The following is a 19964-nucleotide window of genomic DNA, read 5'->3' as shown; positions in this document are numbered from 1 at the left end:
GAGTGCTCACTTGAGACAGGATGTCATCGGCAGCCACAATACAGTGAAGAGTAGATTTCTCCCAAGAGAAGCAAGTCATTTCCAGAGTCTTGTGAATCTCCACTTCCCCTTCCCTCCCATGGTTACGTTCTGACTTTGAAATACTGAGACTGGTTTCAGTCAACACAGGGATTAACCACTGATAAACAAGTCTGTCATTGTATTGAATCCACTGATTCATCTTGTCTGCTCCCCAGCTTTCCTGAGCACTTCACATAGGGTCTGTGGCTCCAAAAAGCACCTCATCCCCTGTAACCTCTGAGGCTGCTGCCTAGTTTAGACTATAGGCTACTCATGGCCCATTAGGAGACAAAAGTTATGTGATACCCTATAGCAGTGATTTAAAAAAAAAAAAAAATCATGAAAATGTTCTCAGAACAGAAGGTCCAGGGAAGACTCTTGCTTGGGGCCTGGATTGAACTGTGAGTCTGCTCACACATGAACTTGCAGAGAGCTTTATCCTCACCTCTGCAACAGTGGCCCTCCAAGCACTTAGCAAACCTCAGGGAGTTTCTCCCCTGATCAGAGGGTAACTGCTTGTAGCTCTGTAGACCCTGTGGTCTGCGTGGCAGCTGTCATGGTCTCTGCTCAAGTCCTACAGAGTAAGCTCCTGTAAACAACATGTAGATGGATGAATATTCCGGGGCTCAATAAAACTTTATTTATAAAGTGATTGCAATGCGAAGATCTGACACTTGGGGGGTAGACTGCCAACCCTGAGTTGATCAGGATGGAGTCAGTAAAGGCACAGTACAAGCAGTTCAACTGTTTAGGAATGGAATAGTTGAAAATCTGCTTTGATTTGGTGGACTGTTTGATTTCTGTTATGCAGGTATATCTTGTCTGCCTGTCTTGCGCCCTCCTTCCATCCCTCCCTCTCTCCACCTCTTTTTTTCTCTTTCTTTTGACGCTCTCGATATGCCCACCTTTACCGACCTAGTGTTGGGATTGCAGGTGTGCACCATCACGCCTAGTTTACATGGTACTGAAGTGAACCAGTACTTCTTGCATGCTTGGCAAGTAATCTACTCACTGAATCTACAACCTCTGATCCCAAGATACCAATTTTTAATGATAATATATCCATGAAGAGAGCTAATTAGACTGATTTGGTTTTGATACTGGACTATATATTAGAAATATTGTATTATGACCATATAAATTTATAAATTATCCTCGAGATTCAGCGTTTATCACCCATCTGATAATGCTTCCCATTAGAGAATCCTGTGATCCAGGGTTGAGTTTCTAAAATTTCAATAAGTGGTTTTTTTTTTCCCCTCATAGTCTAATTTTAAAAGGTTTAAGAACTTGCCCAACTTTGTAGTTTGTACCCTGTCTTGATATTCGTTTAATTGGTTCTGCTAATGTGAATGCCCTTTCAAATATGAAAAAATAAAGCAAGAGGGAAAAGTTGATTATTTCTGTAATTGGATTTTCTCTTGAATAAAATGATTTCACCTACTTTATCTTTCTGACTTAAGGGATGGGGGTGGGGGCTAGCTTTTTCCTCCATTGTAGTTAGCAGCCAACAGCTGAAGGTATAGTGACTTCCAAGGTATCAGAATGGCAGAGTTGTTTGGGCTGTAATTAATTAGCGATGCTGAACGTATTCAGCCATGCTTTCCTTTCCAAATCTCAATTTCTGCTGTGTGCAAAATAATTCCATCCAGGAAGAATTCTAATTACTTTAGTAATTATCGTCTTATCTCTAAATGGAATTCAGACATTCGCTGCAGTTTATGAATGTTAGGACTCTTTCATTTCCTTTTCACCTTGAATAACAGAAAAATACACATCACCAAATCCGGCTTCATTGAACCTTATAATTCATGTTACCATAGAAACAGAAAAGCTCATATAAGAATCATGTTAACAGTACCGTAGATAGTAAATACCTTCACTCCAGCCCGCAGTGTCATAAAATGATTTTAATAACAGATGTGTGAGAATCCTGTGAAATTTAATATGGCTTCTTTTAAATATTATAACAGTATTATTCAGTATGCTTACTTTTAATTTTTAAAGCAATATCTGTGGTCTTATGTACGGCTTTGTGCTTATTCCAAAATATTTGCAGTGCCATGCAGGAACAGTGTCTGAGGATAAAAATCTCACTTAGCATGGTGTTTATTTAATTTTTAGTTAACAGTCATGTTTCATTTCACTTTTTTCTTGAAGCAAAACAGCATCTTTTAGGTTCACACCAGATTTGGAACTGTAATAAATTCCATTAAATTCTTCAGAGTTGTCAACTAAGGTTGTCCTCATGTCCCCCCCACCCCCTCCCCTTGTCTGTTTTATAACCATTCTTCTTTCTGGGTTGCAAAAAACAATTTTCATGTATACTCCCCCCATTTTCACTACTGATATTAAGGTCATTTGTTTTGTAGTTGTAAATTCTGATCTCCCCACATAGCTAGAATCTTCAATAGGTTCTCAGTGACTTGCGTCTTCCTCTTGCCTGTGTCAGATAGATTATTTTTTTACTTAATAACAAAATTATATCAAATTTAACTAAATGACTTTAGGTTTTTCTAGTTCATTGAAAATTTTACTACTTTTAGAAAAGATTAAATACATGCATCTATAAAATGTCTTATATGTTCAATAAATAATCAAGTAATATATATGTGTGTATGTATATATATCAAACTAAATATTTTAATTTTTGTTCATTTTTTGTATTCATTACATCCAGCATGAGGCTCTCGAGAGACATTTTCATACATGTATGTGTTTCCCATCAAGCTTATCTCGCTCACACGAAAACTAAGACTTTTAAAAACCCAATACTTGTCCTTGCATATCTGTACTCATTTCTGTGGCCTGATGTCAATCTTGGTCATGCAAATTATTTTTGCAAAACCAACAAGCAAGAACTACTTAGTAAAAAATTCCCCAAAGAGTGGCTTAATAGTTCCTATCATGTCAACATCACATTTCAACTCATGTTTGAAGCATCTTTGATGTTTATATGTTGAAAATGTCTTCATGCGTGTATATTTAAACTGTTCTTTAGGTGTTATACATTTTTATAGGTATTTCTTTTGTGGAAGTTTCCATTTGTTGATTTATAGAACTGTGTGCTTGCATTTGACACAGGGCCTAAGTCTGTAGCCCAGGCTAGCCTCTTGGAATATAAGCATACTCTTGCTTGTTGCATTGAGTTTTCAGGCTCAAGATGGCTTTAGTGTCTTTCTTTTTTATGATTAAATGTTATCTGATCCTGATACAATATGACTCCACACATGGTCTCATTAAGTAGCGGAATTGGATCTTTGTGCATTCGATGGTTTGATCTGGATTGTGCTAAGAAATAAATTCATGTTCATATTTTGAACTGAGAGCATTTAATATAGGAAACTAGTTGCATGGATGGGTAGACAGTCACATGCATACATAGATTCTTAGCCATGAATACTGCATTTGGAGAGAACCTTAGATAGATAGACAGACTGTCTGAAAGATAGCTCTCCATTTGAACAGATTTTCCAAAACTAAAACTTTTGTCCAGCCATGCTATTTTATCTCTTCAATCTTTTAAAAGATTTATCTCTTCTTACCTGTCTGAATGTTTTGCCTGCACATATATGTGTCCACCATTTGTGTGTTTGGTACCTAAGGACTACAGAAGATGGAGACATCCCCAGCAACTAGTTACTGATGGCTATGACATACCTCCTGAGTGCTAAGAACCCAGTCTGGGCCCTGTGCTCGTGTACTAAGTGCTCTTAGCCCGATGAGCCATCTCTCTATCCCCCTAAGCTGGTTACTTTAAATAAATTTTGACTTAGTTAAGATTGTGTTTAGTTTTCAAATAGTATAGACCTGTTCTTGTTTGTTCAATCACTGAACATTGCTTATATTCAGAGACTGTGTCATACTAATGAAATCTCTTCACTAGGCATTTTAAGACTCTTGTCACTACCACCAGAATGTTGTTCAGATCTAGTGGTTTAAATTTTCTTAAAATTTACTCATAAAGTAGCTCACCAAATTTCCATGTTTTCCAATTTGAGTTAATATAATTTGTGATAAAGAAAAATGAAAGTGGCTGTGTTTGGAAGGTCTCCTTGAATGGCCTTTATATTCTGATCCTGTTCTTGAGTTTCCTAAAACTTACCTGGGGCACCATTTGACAAAAACCATAAACAGAAACAGTCTGTGGAAGTGATAGAATGGAGATTTGGTGCAAGTGTGGTCCCTGCCTTAGTCTCTCATGAAGATTAGAAGGAAATGAGTATCAGTTAAGTACCTACTGTATGCCACCTACCATTTGATATGCCTTACACTCAGGGCTACCCAGGAAGGGTTAGATTGTGATTCCATCATGTGGAAGATGGGGCTAAAGCAGAGATGTTTCAAATAACTTTCAGTAGTGAGGCTCTTAATGAAGGGCCTAAGTTATGATTTCTCTCCTCTGACACTGTTGCTACTGTTTCTCTCTGAGCCATCTGTATAGAGGAATAATCACATTCGTTTCTGGAAGAATAATGATAATAATAAAGGCAACAATAAGGTCTTAGAAAGAATAAATGTAGCCTGGAGCCATTTAGTTTTAAATTGCCTCTCTGTTCAGAGTGAGTAGTGGAAAGGGCACTGAGAGGGTTGCAAGATGCAGGTTTAAATTCTGATCGTGCCAGCAGTAGCCTGGTGACCTCTGACAAATCTCTTAACCTCTAGACAGAGTATAGATATCTTTGCTCTAAAATACTACTGCAAAAATACAAGCAGGTTTTAACATTGCAGTAAATTAATGTAGAAAAACTATTATTAATAATAAGTTTTGTTCCCAGTGAACTTATAATCTCTTAGTGCTTCTAGCACAGTCGTGCAATGAACACATGTGGACATGGGTCAGAGGGAAAACAGCCTTTAGTAGTGATTAAAAACTGCAGACAAGGGCCCTCATTTAATATACCCTAATTGTGTAGCTGTGCATAATTCACCTCCCTGAATCTTATTCCACTAATGGTATTTTTCCCATTTGTCATGGAGGCTTACAAGAAATTGTCTTAAGTAAAATATAAATTTTAGCACATTGTCTGGTTCTCAGTGCTTATAGTTCTCTGACAAGGTTTCAGTAAGGGTGGGTAATGTGTACAGACCTTGTTCAGCAGGTGCCCTTCTGAGCACCCTATCCACTTGAGTAAACTTATCAGTGGATGCTTTTACTAGGAACAGAGCAATGGCATCAAAGGCCAAGTAACTTACCGTAGGCCTGCGGCAATAGTTCACACCCTTAGCAATAAGCCACCTAATAGCAAATGAAAATCGGGAGATTAAAGTACGCATTTTAAGTAGTATTTCAGATGGTCGGAGCAGGTTGGTGATTTGTACTTACAGCCCAGCACTAGAAAAGAGAGAGATGAGAGTTGGAGGAATTTGAGGCCCAGTTTTAGCCAAATGGCTATTTTTAAGGCTAACCTAGATTATTTAAAACTCTTCTTAGGAAATCAAAATGTGGAATGTATATGTGTATTTTTTTTTTTATTCAAGGCAAAATCTTGTATGGTTGTGGATTTGTACCACCAAAGTACTTTATTTGGTGCTAGAGATCAAACCCAGGGCATGCATGCCAGGTAAGCAGTCTATCAACGGAGCTACCTTCCCAAACCTCTTAAGCCCCAACCTAACACTAGCAGATACTATGTAGTCATTACAAGTTCTTGGTAGATTTTTGTAAATGAACATAGCTGTTCCTGCCATGTCAGATGTGCAATTAAGATGCCCCTTATTCTGTTCCCAACTTATTTAGAAAACCTGCTTTGACAGTAAACATAAGAGAGAAAATGATGACTCAAAAGTTTTCTCTTATCACACCTCTTCAAATATTTTCATTTCATCCTTTTAGAATTACTTCCTAAAACTACTAGGAAAACATAAATATTAAAAGATTTTAAAATTCAAAAACATACTAGTTAGTGATTACATATCTTGTATTCACAACTTCAATAAATTGGTGAAAATGAATTTTTTTAAAAAATTAAGATTTTGGAAGTTCATGGTATCAAAGGCAGTGTTTTCCCAGGATTAGCATTTAAATATTTGTAATAATATTCTGTTTTACACCCTGATCATTTCCTCTTACTTAAATCACAAGATACAAAATTAGAATTTGATTCACTTCAAACTTCTTTGATTTTTGCATACTGAGAATTATTTGCTAGGCAAATTAACAATGTAAATGAGATTTTAGTTGGCTCACCTAAAGGATCAAATTATTTTCAAGAATATAAGTGGCAACATTTGCATATTTTAAATTAATGTATAGATGAACCTTGTCTGATAGTAAGATACAGACACCACATTTATAATATAAATAATCAACTTATACTCTTACATACATTGAGACAATGAAACAGCTTCTAGCTCTAAATATTGAATTGCCATCAGTTCATAGTAGTCTGTCTTCAGTGTTACCAGTTCAGGTTTTGAGTTGATTGTGTAGTTAAATTCACATTTGAACCTCCCAGGCTTTTACCATTTATAGTGGCTACTTTAAATGGTGGTACAACCCTTCCACCACCACCACCAAGAAAGCCAAAGTAAGCAGGTGTTGGCCAGTGCTGAGCACAACTGATGGATGGAGAAGAAGGGGTGGCAGTGAGAAAGGGACTTTCCTTTGGGAATACCCAACAGCTATTACCACATTCCTTCTGATTCAGAAATTAGGACAATGACCAATTGTCTTCGTTTCTTGCCATGTTTCACAGGCAGTTTCTAAGATATTTTTAATTTCCTGAGAGAAATGGACTCTGTCATCTGTTATCTTTTGCCTCTATTTTTAGCTCTGGACTTCTTCTGATCATGAGTAGTTAGGAGGTAAGTGTAGAAATAGCTCATTGAAAATTATTTACACACCTATTTTTGTTCATGCACTTGGTCTAGAAAGTGTTTTTATCTTCATCTTACTATAGAAGTATATCTTTCTATGATTTTTTTCAAATGTGAATTTGATTGCCCTTAAAGAAGGAAGAAATAGATTTATGTCACATTATACCATTTCTTTTGTTCTGTGTGAGAATTGTCCCTTGTGTTTATCATTATACAGAAAAGTCCTTGAAATTACTTCACAAGTTATAATGCATCGAAATTGATGACTATATGAGGTGAAGTAGAAATGAGAAGAGAGTGTTTTCTACAATAAATGTGTCATGTTTCCTTCAATTAGACGTAAAGTACTATGCAAAGGGGGTTTGGAAAGCTGTTTTCGAGAGTTTGTTAGGAGTTCCACAGCTTGAGCCTTCTTCTTGCTTATAACATCAAACTGTTGTCCTTATCCATGATAGGAAAAGAGGATGTGGAGTCTGCTCCCTAATGTTTAGAGTCCTTCATCATTTTAGAATATTGTTAGTGTCATTCTCTTGCATTACACTGTTAAAGTGTAGGAGAACTTTGTAGCCAACCTGATAGAGACTGGAAGGTCTTAGAGAAAGTGGTACCATATCCAGCATTTCAGCCACTGAAAGCAAAGGCATTTGGTCTCTAATCACTCTATGCTTAGAAGTCTGCGGGTGCTGAGGCCGGGAGAGATTGCTCAGCAGTTAGGAACACTGGCTGCTCTTGCAGAACACGTGGGGCTAATTCCCAGACTGTAACTTCAGCTCCAGGGGTATCTGATGCCTCTTCTGACCTCTGTGGGCACCAGGGATGTGGTACACAGACATTCATGAACAGAAAATGCTCATGCATATAAAACAAAATAAAGTGTCTTAAAAAATATTTGTAGTGCTTTGTTCTTTAATACCAAAAGGACAGTGAAAATGACCGTTTGTTGATGAAAATTCCTAGACTAGAGCAAATAGGGACAAAGGCCATGAGCAGAGAAAGCAAGACGGGTTTTAACATTGTCAAGTAAGAAATAATGTTGTATTTCTAAAATTGAAACCAAGGTGTCCTGTAAGGGAAAACTGAAGATGGAGAAAGAACTCTGAGAAACTGAAACAAACATATCAAATTACTGCCTTTTTATATAAAAAAAAATTAAAGACCGGAAAACATGCTCAAGTAAATCTTCTGGAAGCTAGAACAAATAAAAACATAGAAAGTGAGACAGAAAAAGCCACAGACATTCAAAAGAAGAGTCCCTACGAGAAAGTGTTATACATACATGTGGACATATACCATTTCCAAGAGAAATTACTAAGGAAATAATACAAGACAATTTCCTAGAGAAATTATTAAAGGAATAAGATGAGAGAATTAAATTCCTGGATTGAAAGACCTTTAGTCCATAGATTGTGCCTTGTATAAAGATTTTTTAAATATAATATAAAATAATAAAGAATAATGTTAAACCCTAAAGGACAGTGATAGAGCACATGTAAAGGAATATGTATGGTTGCAGTGTGGGTCAGTCCTAGAGCACTGGACCTGGCTGACAGAGGCCCTAGGTTACTATCCAGCACCGGAAGGATGAATGTGTCCACAGGAGTAGATCCCATGCTGTCAGCATCTATCAGCAGTTTTTTAAAGGTACAATGCAAAACTCTGGTGGATAATTCCTTTTAATTTGGCATGTTATATGCCACTGTACTGCCAATCAGTTGTGTGTTGAGACATCCGGAGACCTAACCACAGTGTCACCTAATACTGAGAACACACTTCGGAGTGAAGGAAACCAAGAATTAGCAAGACCTAGGACTCAAAAACCAAAACTGAGGGAAAAGAGAGCACGGAACTGCAGTCAAGGGTAGTAACCATCAGTTCATTGCAAGACCAGCGGGTGCCTTAATTAATTAGCTGTGGCCCTTTCAGAAACAAGAGACATGATTGTGGAACAATCTGATAGATCGAGCATTTAGAAAATTTAATTTTGTTTTCCCTGACCCATGCTAGGCATTGAACCCAGAACACTGCATATGATTAGCAGTGTCTCTGCCACTGGGCAGCAGGTCATTCTGCTGTTGATTTGTGGTAGGTCTGATGGAGCCTTGAGAAGATACAAGGTTAGGATCATAACAATGTTTAACGCACTTTTCAGAGAGGCACTTACTACCCGTAAAAAACATAAATATTGTTGAGAAGCAACTAGGTCTACCAGTTGTCTTTGCAGGTCTTCTATAGAAGTACTATGAGTACAGTATTAAGGAACATACATAGGGTTAGAGGACATTCACAGCTAGTTCATTTTACCACAACATAAAGTCTTTAAATACTTCCAAAAAAGAAAACAAAAAACCGACACTATCAGGAACAGCACAGTAAACATCTATTTTAAGATACTGAGGAGAAAGTAAAACAAAAACTGTCTAAAAGCATTAAAAATGGGTGTGTCTGAGAATGACCAGGGACCACTATTCATTGTATTTCTTAGTATTGAGGGTTTTTTTAAAAAAAACTATTTGCAAATGCTCTTTCCTTAAAACATAAATTGTATTTTTTTTAAATGCCATTTTAACATGTCAAGGAAATAATAATTCTGGCTTGTAGTCAACTTGGCTTGTAGTCCACATTTTTTTGTTTTTTACATTTTTGTCTGTTTTTCTTCTCCAGGGTTCCTGGAATAACGATTGCTACGGATATTATCTGTGGTTTTCCTGGAGAAACCGATCAGGATTTTCAAGAAACAGTGAAACTTGTTGAAGAGTACAAATTTCCAAGCCTCTTCATCAACCAGTTCTATCCAAGACCCGGAACTCCTGCTGCAAAAGCCGAGCAGGTTCCAGCACATGTGGTGAGAGTCTGCTCATAGGAGCCTTGGCTTGTGCCAGTCGCTAGCTACATAGACAAACCTGTGTTGCCTCTCCAATGCTACTGGCTTATGCCTAAGTCTTATGTTGCAAAATATGGATACGTGTCCAAGCTTGGCACGGGCATGGAGGGGTTAAGTGGCCTTACGTAATGAGAGGACAACAATATCATCTTCTCTCTTGAGGAAGAAGGTTGAACTATTTTGTATTGTGTGTACATTATAAATCTTGGGGTTTTTTGAAATCAGGTATCATTTGAATACATGGGAGCAGGGGCTGGGATGTGGCTCAGCGGCAGAGGACTGACTTAACACACTTGAGCCTCTTCTTACTGTCCTCAGCATTTCAAAGCAAACAAGTAAATAAAATGAAGAATAAATATCTGAGTGAATAGGCTTCTTCCCTGCCTACTGATAAAAGAGCATTTCAGTTATTTATCTGTTGGAAATGTTGTGGCTCTTCTTGCTTGATGCCTACGTGTCTATCACCTGTTTATTCTCCATCCATCTAGCTACCATCTGTCTGTATCTCTGTCTTCTCCATCTGTCATTTAGCCACCAATCCATCTTTTACTTACCCATCCAAACAAATGTGCCTTGTACCCTCAGTGCAGATATATGGACTGTTTAATTCTCTTTAGGATTCAAAAAAAAAAAAAAAACTGAGCCAAACTTTATTACCACAGAGAATTAACTTTACACAGACATGAAAATAAACTAATTCCTTACCTTTTCTATTTAAATTATTTCTTATTGGGGTAACAGTCAGGTGTGGAACAGTTCCACCTGCACCCAGGTGCCTTCTCCCCTTCCCATGGTCGTCCGCTCCTTACGAGCAGACATCGGCTGTTGATACCTTGCCTGTCATAATTCGATCCACTTTCCTAGCTTTATCAGAATTGTTTTTGAACTAAAGCATAGTTACTGACCTAGTTTCCTACATCATTCATGATGATCTCATGGCTGTCAGGAGGACAGTCGATTCGTGTAAGAACATCCTTCGAGTGTGCAGGTATATGGCTGTGCAGAAAGGGATCCCAGTCCTCTCTTTTCCACATTTAACAAGAGACTTCATCCGTGTTTGAATTTGGATTTTGTGCGTTTCCCTGTCATTGTGTTAGTAAATCCAATGTTTTGCACAGTGGCTCTAGGCCATCCCTCTTCTCTGCTGTATAATGTTTCCTCGTAAATTATCCATCCTATTGGCAGAGGGACATGGGCACTTTGAGCTTCTTAATGTAAGAAATGCTGTCGATATAGTCATCACCAATGTTATTTTGATCTTTTGTGTTGTTCTGGAAGGTTTACTGCTGTGTCTAGTAGAGTGTAATTGTGTTTTCGTGGGAAATGCAAATGCCCTGCTTGGCTAGGTACCAGCAGAACACCTTCCTAAGTAGTTGAATAAATGTAAAAGCCCTGTAGCTGTGTATAGAAAAGCTATCAGCTCATCTGCCTCCCAGCTCAGAGCTGTGTTCTCATAATGTTTGTATATTACCTATGTATTGTAATCTAACTGTGGCTTTATATCTCCTTGGAAATTAGTAGTGTTCAACTGTCTGCTTATTGCGTGGTACCCCACCTCGCTGTGGATTTAATTTGCGATTCACTGCAGACATCTGGTGGTGAGCAGCTCCTCACTGGCTCCCCCTCCTCACATGAGTTCCCTTGAGCGAGGTGTTTGCTTTTGCCTATTTGGAAAATGTTCTTTGCTTTCTTAATGCAAACGTTTCAGAATTTTTTGTAATTTGGGATGACAATCTTTTAGGTACGTGTGTCTCACAGAGATTTTCTCTGTGCGTCTTGCCTTGAGTCACAATCACTTTTCCACCATCTTTACTAAACTTCCTCATGTGTTTTTACCTCAGCTGCCACAAGAAGCCAGACAAGGTGATATAGACAGCAGGAATGTGCATGCACATTCTGAAGGCTGCAGGTGCAGAGGCAGGCCCTGCCAACTCTCACATGTGTAGAAATTTTCCCTGGCCTCTTTCTAGCTCCTGGGGGTTGCTGGCTAGCTGAGGTCTCTTCCTTTGCCATTGTGTAGCTTCAGTCTCTGCCTTCATTGTCACCATGTGTCCCTGTGTGTGACCTACACAGACCTCCATCTCCTGGAGGGCTATAGGTTTCTCCCACCCTCATCTTAACTGATTTCATCTACAGCATAATTTCTAACATTTTGAGGTGATTAGAACTTCAAAGTGGAAGTTTTGGCAACACAATCTGGTGCCACTTACATTTAAGTAGTTATACTCAGTACAAAAACCATTTCATGACATTTTAGCTTTATAGAATGCAGAATCATAACTCCTGAGAGTTAGACATTAATAATGAAACTTTAGAGATTTACTGTCAGAGAATAGATTTATAGTATACGTTGTGTCTTCTTTCACCTCCAACGTTTACCACAAATTAATAATTGTTTACCTTGCCTGTTGCAGCTATTTTATGAAAAAGCTTATTGCAACAGTCATTAACATACAAGAATGTGGTATATGAGCAATAAATATTATTCCTCATTCCCTTGCCAAGACAAATCAATAGTGACGAGAATCCAGTGAAGCACCTTCCGGTTCCTCTCCAAGAAGGGCTTTCTCTTCTGCTTTAGAATCGCTCTCTCTGAGACCATGTATTCATTCCCCTTACACACTCCCAATGTGTTCTTCCCTCACAAATGTTATGAAATGGACTTCAAATCTCCCCCTTCTTCCTAAGCAGTTTTATATCCACAATAACATTAGTATAAGCAAATCTTGGTGTTTTAATGAGTTATGTTAATGCCCCGATAAATGAAATAAATTATATATGTTTCTTAATCATGCAAATAACAGATGGTCACAGTACTGGACAGTCAAGTTTGCAAAGGCAAAGGATAAATTCTGTACTATGGCTATTAAAAAGAAACAGAACAGTTTAGAGTTTATAATGAAAATCAGATGACATATTGCCATGAAAATCTAAGCTGAAATTTATTTATTAGCTATTGCAAGGATGCTGATGCAGAAGACTTAGTGGTGGAACTACCCAGGCAAACAGGTGACCTTGGAGGACTGGTGAAAGGGCAAATTTACATGGTTATTCTCTCTACTGCATTCGGTCTTTCTTCCATAGTCTTTATTTATTTAAATTCCAGCAATATTTTTAATTGTGGCTGTGCTTCTCAGGCTGCCTGGAAAAGGTCACTTAGGTTTTAAAAACAACAACTGTTTGATCCTTAGCTATCACTCCTAGACTGACTTTTGAGAAACAGTTAATGAAAACTAATGAAATTGTGCCATGGTCTTTATTTGAATACCTATGTCACTTGGAGGAATATTCCTTAACTAGCAAGATAGCTGTGGGGGTATTCATACTAGATGACAGTGTTACTTATGACATTAAACCCGGCTTAGCCCTAAAGTAGAAGTGATATCTCTAAATATATTAGTAAAGAAGAATCATGATTCACTTACCAGAAGTTTCTAGGTTGTTTTACCCTTAGCCTATAGAAGCCACTGCGGACACTTCTTGCCTGAGTCCCACGGGCTTCATGTTGTAAGCCATGAGGAGGGGGTCTGGAGGGAGGCCCTCTAGATAAACAGAGGCAAGTTTCCTAGTTTTCTTTCATGTCGGTGAGTCCATTCTTGCCATACATATTTAAGTCAAGGTGACCTGGCTGCTTAGAACAGATGCAGAATACAGAAGGCTGTTAAATCAAGTGCCATTATAATGACTCTTGCACATCGTACTGCCTACTGGGTCAGGATTTACAGGATTTAAAAGTATATGCCCCCCCCCATCTCCACGTGTACACATGTCTGAAAAACTTATATTACTCCCTCCACATGTTCAAATACAAAACCAAAATAAAATCAAAAACAAAAACAAAACCCCTTGATTTCTGAATATGATCTAAGGATTAGAGAAAAAGGTGCTATCGTTCAAGGAATCTTGATCCTTTCAGCCTCATTCACAATGTCATGAGACTTGTGTGTTTATATATACACAGTCTCAAGTGGTTTTCTATGGAGCAGAGGAACAGAGGGCTTCATATTTAGATCATTCAGAACATTTTATTAGGAACTGATTCCCAAGCACAACCTCGTAGAAGCCCATCTATCTTGGCATTCTTATTAGTTGTATGTAACCTCTTCTGGTTATCCCTTTCCTGAACAGAAGTGATTGTGGCCAGGCATTGGTGACACATGCCTTTAATCCGAGCACTTGGGAGGCAGAGGCAGGTGAATTTCTGAGTTCGAGGCCAGCCTGGTCTACAGAGTGAGTTCCAGGACAGCCAGGGCTAAACAGAGAAACCCTGTCTTGAAAAACAAAAAAAGGGGGGTGGTGTGGATTCCTGTGACCTCCGCTACTGGGGAGACAGAGACAGATAGAACATAGGCTCAAGGCTAACCTAGACAGCTTAGCAAAACCCTGTCTCAAAATTGGAAGATAGAAAGGAGGGAGGAAGGGAGAGAAGGAAGAGAGGAGGAGTTGGCGATGAATACAGCTCAGAGTTCAAGTCCTTGCCTAGCATTTGAAGGTTTCTGAATATAGCTCTGGGGTGGGGAGGATCTTCTCTTTTGCAGATACAATTTTTCTTTGTATTTAGTGTTAATCAGATATCTGGCCTGCCCATCATTTTGTTGTAGCTCTGTTTCAGCAGATTACTCGCAGTTTTTCAGGGTGGCTCTATGATAATAGTGGGGAATTATGAGTGGCATCTGAGATGCTTGGCACGTGCTGTCAGAGTATACAGTTGATGCTCATTTAAGAAGAGAAAAGTAGAACTTAATGACCTCCAAGACCCCTTGGCATGCTTAGTGACACTTGGTTCTCTGTTTTATGGTTTTAGGTTCATCTTTTCACTTTTAGTGGAAAGGTTTGGGTGTTCGATTTTCCAAGCTAATTGTTATCTCAGATGTTATCTCTGTCTCACCATCTATTTTTTTAATGAACATAACAGTTTGTCCGAGCAACTGATTGTCTCTCTTCTTGAATTTAAGCTGATATTGCTGAAACATAGTTATTAGTGTTCTTGCAGGTTTACATGGCAGCAGTGACTAATGGTGTGGGAAAGAATGGACCCAAAAGATGTCCACATCCTAACGTTTAAAAGCCTATGCGTGGATTAGGGCTTTGCAGGTGTTATCTGTTGCTTTTGATATAAAAGTTATCCATGGAGTACAAGGTGTCATTTTAACACATATGTACAGTGTGTTGATCTGATCATAGTCAAACTACTATAGAAGATTGGAAGTTGTTGCTTCTGTGTAACCCAGTACCTACTAAGCATCCTTCTCTTTCCTGCCCCTCCCACCTCCAGTGTGCACTTACTTGTTCTCTATTTCTGGATGACCATTTATATCACCTAGCACATGTTCTGTTTGTATACATGACTACATAATATTCCATTGTCTAATGTGCCACACTTTCTTCACTGCTCTGTTGAAGGCCACTTCTGTAGTAACTGTTGAATTGTGCTACAGTAAACCTGGATGTGCAGCTGTGTCCCGGACTTACTGACTCCCTTTCCAGTAGACACATGCTCAGCAGAGAACTTGTGATTAAGTGTTTAAAATTCTCCTGATGAGGGGATGGCTATGAGTTACCGGGGCAGGGGCCACTCATTGTAACCACGAAGTCCTTCTCAGGGAGAAGAAAGGGTATCAAATCCGAGGACACAAAATTAGAAACAGCAGTGCAGCTGGGGTGCTTTGACAGTGAAGGGTGTGTGGGGTGAATCCCAGGGTCATCCTCTAGGCTGGAAAAGGGCAAGAACAGTTTTCCTTAGAACACTTGAGAAGGCCACCTGAAAACCTTCATTTTGTCTCAAGACATTTCAGATGCTGAAAAGTGAGAATGGGTTGTTTTAAAATGTCAAAGGTAAGCTGAGGCTAGTGGTACATGTCTGTAATCCCACATTGGGAAGGCTAAGGCATCCTGCCTTAGATAATCATAAGTTTGAGGCCAACTTGGACTATGTAAGGAAAGCCTGTCTAAACAACACACACACAGACTCCATTCATGCTACCATATGTCCTAATAGGACACTCACACAGAGTGGGACTCTTTGGCTTCTGGTGAAAGCTGTGCTCGTTGATTATTCATCTTTTTTTTTTCTAACTAAGATTTGTTGTCCCAGTATGCCTCATGATTATTTGAATTAATTTTTTATCACTGCATATAGAGATCTTTTTACCATTGCTAGATTTTTTCTCAAACCACATTCAATTATGTGACCCTAAGCAACGCAGAACTTACGAAGCTTCAATTTACACCATGATCTTTGTCAGGACATGTGGGCCTTGTCTGTGTTTCTGGGCTTTGAGAAAGCTGGAGACCCCAGCACACACCTGGCAAGTGGCAGGAAGGCAGCACAGGTAGGCTTCATAAACGCTGTTAACTGAATTGTGAAGGCTGAGTTACTGGCCACCATCACAAGAAGACCGTGCCTGTGAGGAATCAAGATTTCCTTGCTATAGTGAGCACAAGGGAACCATACAATACTTAATACGCTTAAAATTCTCTCTCTTGGTGCTGGCTAGGTGAGTTCTGCTTTGTTTTTTGGGGGGTTGGGTGACAGGCAACATACAGGAGCAGATTACTGTCAATAAATGAGTGAGGAACTAAATCAAAACTTAGGTTCAGATGGCCTTACAAGACGTGTGAAAGAGCTTCCAAATAGCAGTGCTTATCTGTCGAAATCTCATTTTAGAGAGGAAATACAGAGGGACAGAGTCACCAGAAAGCCCATTAGGAGATTTTGCAAGAATGAATTTGGAAACAAGTTAGGAAGTGGGTCTAGGCATGTCTGTGACTAGCTCCTGAGGCATCCATCCCACAGTCTCAGGTTTGATGATTCTAAGTACTAGACATCGATCCATGTCAACAAAGCTATTCTGTGTTCAGTGGAGGATACTAACTTGTTTACAGAGGTCATTTTATGGCCTTTTGTGCACAAGAGACACCACCACTACATATTCCAGGGTTGCCTGAACGTTTCAAAAGACATAGGAGAATGCCGGCCGCTTCCTACTTGCTGTCTGGTACGACTGATGGTTAAATCCTAGTGGTTCTGAGACTGTGTCCTGACCAGCTCTGAAGTTAGAAACGCCAACTCTTCAAACACCGTCCTGTCTGTCTTCTCCCTCACACCCCAGCTTGATTTTCTCTGTTTAAACCATCTCTACTGTACGGTTCCAGGGCTGACTTTTCATCATTGCCTCTTCTTTGTGTTTTTATTGACCGAAGGAAGTACCACATAAACTTGTGAAGTCAGGGTTTTATAACCTGAAGGAGCAAAAGTCTGGAGCACATTTGAAAAAGATTTGGTTTTTCTTTTCTCTTTCTTTCTTTAACACCTTATTAAATTGAGCACTTCTTTTTATTCTTCTGTCTACCTTTATCCAAAACCTAAGGAAAAGAGGTAATACTGTTGAACTTTGAAGGAAATAAAAATAACAAATCTGTTGTTAAGCCTCAGCTGTGGAAGGGAAGGCTTGCGAGTACTGCTCACAGGGGAGCCTCAGCAGTCCTGGCAAGCCCTTGGCTGTCCACCATGTTGATTCTGAGGCTTCATCTAGATGGGATATAGTATGTAAGGCTCTCATGAGGGAAAGGGCTGTTTTGTAGATGCCAGCGATCTCCAGGATTGCAGACCCTGTGTGTGCACGGGAGGTCGTGCAGCGCACCATTTCCCCTCAGGCAGCAGGAGCTCGCCAGAGAGCTGTTACCTGGGAGATGATTGTATTGAAGGGTGAGTTCCTGGGGCTGGAGAGATGGCCCCTCAGTTAAGAGCACTGGCTACTCTTGGCACAGAACCTGGATTCCATTCCCAGCACACACATGGTAGCTTCAGTTTCAGAGTATCTGACTCTCTTCTGGCCTCCATAGGCAGTAGGCACACGTGAGGTACACGGACACACATGCAGGCAAAGGCTCGTATGTATAAAATAATAAAATATAAAATATAAAAACCAGGAGCATAAGCTCCTGATTTTTCTCAGTCAGAACCGTATTTTCCAAATGCCACCATTTCCCCTGAGTATGCTCGTTGTGAGCACCTCAGCTGTTGTATTCAACTCTTGCCTATCTTCCCAAGCTTCGGGTAGGTCCTGATGTGAATGGATGACTTCTATGACTGTCAATCAGCTGTGTGAGCAGTGGGATGCTCACTGTGCAGTGGAGACTAGGTTCAACAGATGGCCTGATTCTGTGATCATCTTTGTTCAAGATGTTATAGAGCAACAGGGTTTAAAAAGCAGGATTTTGGTGATAGCTATTCAAAAGGCCCCTGATAATCATAAGCCATTTCAAAACAAAGGAACAAAAAACAAGTGCCTCTGCTTGAGCCTCCTGTTAGTCTTAGAACCACCATTTCAAGTGTCTTTTAATGAAGAGTCAGTATAACTTCCATTCAATGAGAGTGACCTCTGGTTTTGATTTATGATGATCTATTATTATTTTTTTTTTAATTTTTAAATCTAGCCATTGCCCAGCTCCTGGTCCCCTCTCCTACACTTCTGCATCTCATTCCTCCTCCCCTCCCATCTGTAGGAGTATGTCCCTCTTCCCCCACCAGGACTCCCCATTCCCTGGGGCCTCACATCTCTGGGAGGCTAGGCACATCTTCTCCCACTAAGGCCAGACCAGCTCCTATATGCTGCCTGGTTGGCAGCTCAATGTCTGGGAGATCTCAGGGGACCCAGTTAGTTGAGACTGCTGGTCTTTCTATGGAGTCGCCCTCCCCCTCAGCTTGTTCCAGCCTTTTCCTAATTCAACCACAGGGGTCCCCAATTTCAGTTCAATGTTTGGGTATAAGTATCTGCATTTGTCTTGGTCAGCTGCTTGTTGGGCCTCTGAGAGGACATGCTAGGCTCTTGTCTGTAAGCACACCATAGCATCAGTAATAGTGTCAGGCCTTGGAACTTCCTCTTGAGATGGATCCCAATTTGAGCCAGTCACTGGACTTCCTTTCCCTCAGTCTCTCCTCCATTTTTGTCCCTGAAGTTCTTTTTAGACAGGAGCAATTCTGAGTCAGTGTTTTTGACTATGGGATGGCAACTCCATCCCTCCACTTGATGCCCTGTCTTTCTACTGGAGGTGGACTCTACAAGTTCCCTCTCCCTACTGTTGGGCATTTCATCTAAGGTACCTCCGTTTGAGTCCTGAGAGTCTCTCATCTCCCAAGTCTCTGGTACTTTCTAGAGGTTCCCCCTACCTCTCACCTCCCAAGGTTGCATATTTCAATTCTTTCTGCCATCAGGGCTTCTCTCCTGTCTCCCCCACCCAATACCTACCTGGTCATGTTTTTCTTTTCCCCTCCCTCTCCTCTCTCCCACCAAGATTCCTCTCTCCCTCTGCCTCCCATGATTATTCTCATTCCCAACTGGGATTGAGGCATCCTTACTTGGGCCCTTATCCTTGTTAACCTTCTTGAGTTCTGTGGATTGTATCCTAGGTATTTTGTACTTTTGGGGCGGGGGAGGTGGGGAGGCTATAGCCCCTTATCAGTGAGTACATACCATGCGTGTCCTGTTGAGTTTGAGTTACCATACTCAGGATGATATTTTCTAGTTCCATCCATTTGCTGCAAAACTCATGATGTCTTCATTCTTAATAGCTGAATAGTATTCCATTATGTAAATGAGCCACATTTTCTGTATCCATTCTTTGTTTGTCGGACATCTGGATTATTTCCAGCTTCTGACTATTACAAATAAGGTCATTATGAATATAGTGGAGGATGTGCCCCTATGGTATGGTGGGGCATCTTTTGGGTATATGCCTAAGAGTGGTATAGCTGGGTCTTCAGGTAAATCTACTTCCAATTTTCTGAGGAACCTCCAGATTGATTTCCAGAGTGGTTATGCCAGCTTTCAATCCCACCAGCAGTGGAAGAGTGTTCCTCTTTCTCCACATCCTAGCCAACATGTGCTGTCACCTGAGTTTTTGATCTTAGCCATACTAATTGGTGTAAGGTGAAATCTCAGGGTCATCTTGATTTGCATTTCCCTGTTCACTAAGGGCTTTAAACATTTCTTTAAGTGCTTCTCTGCCATTCAAGATTCTTCAATTGTGAATTCTCTGTTTAGTTCTATACTCCATTTTTTATTGGGTTGTTTATTTTTTGGGAGGTTAGCCTCTTAAGTTCTTTATATATTTTGGATATTATCTCTCTATTAGATGTGGGGTTAATGAAAATTTTTCCCCCAGTCTGTAGGCTGTCCTATTGATAATGTCCTTTTGCCTT

The 19964-nt window shown here is 39.8% G+C and overlaps 1 protein-coding gene across 8 annotated transcripts in view; it reads left to right on the top strand.

The window, feature by feature from the left end:
• Cdkal1 (CDK5 regulatory subunit associated protein 1-like 1) overlaps positions 1 to 19964 on the top strand; it is a 663938-nt gene that overhangs the window by 371434 nt on the left and 272540 nt on the right. For all 8 annotated transcript variants that reach the window (NR_131896.1, XM_017315589.2, NM_144536.3 and 5 more), the window contains one exon: positions 9541 to 9721. Coding sequence is in view for 7 of the 8 variants with exons in the window: in XM_017315589.2 (XP_017171078.1) it covers positions 9541 to 9721 (181 nt within the window). In the remaining variant the exon portion in view is untranslated. The remainder of the gene's footprint in view (positions 1 to 9540; positions 9722 to 19964) is intronic.

This window comes from Mus musculus, chromosome 13, assembly GCF_000001635.26.
Source record: "Mus musculus strain C57BL/6J chromosome 13, GRCm38.p6 C57BL/6J".
Taxonomy (NCBI): domain Eukaryota; kingdom Metazoa; phylum Chordata; class Mammalia; order Rodentia; family Muridae; genus Mus; species Mus musculus.
This window is presented reverse-complemented; position numbering and strand designations above follow the sequence as displayed.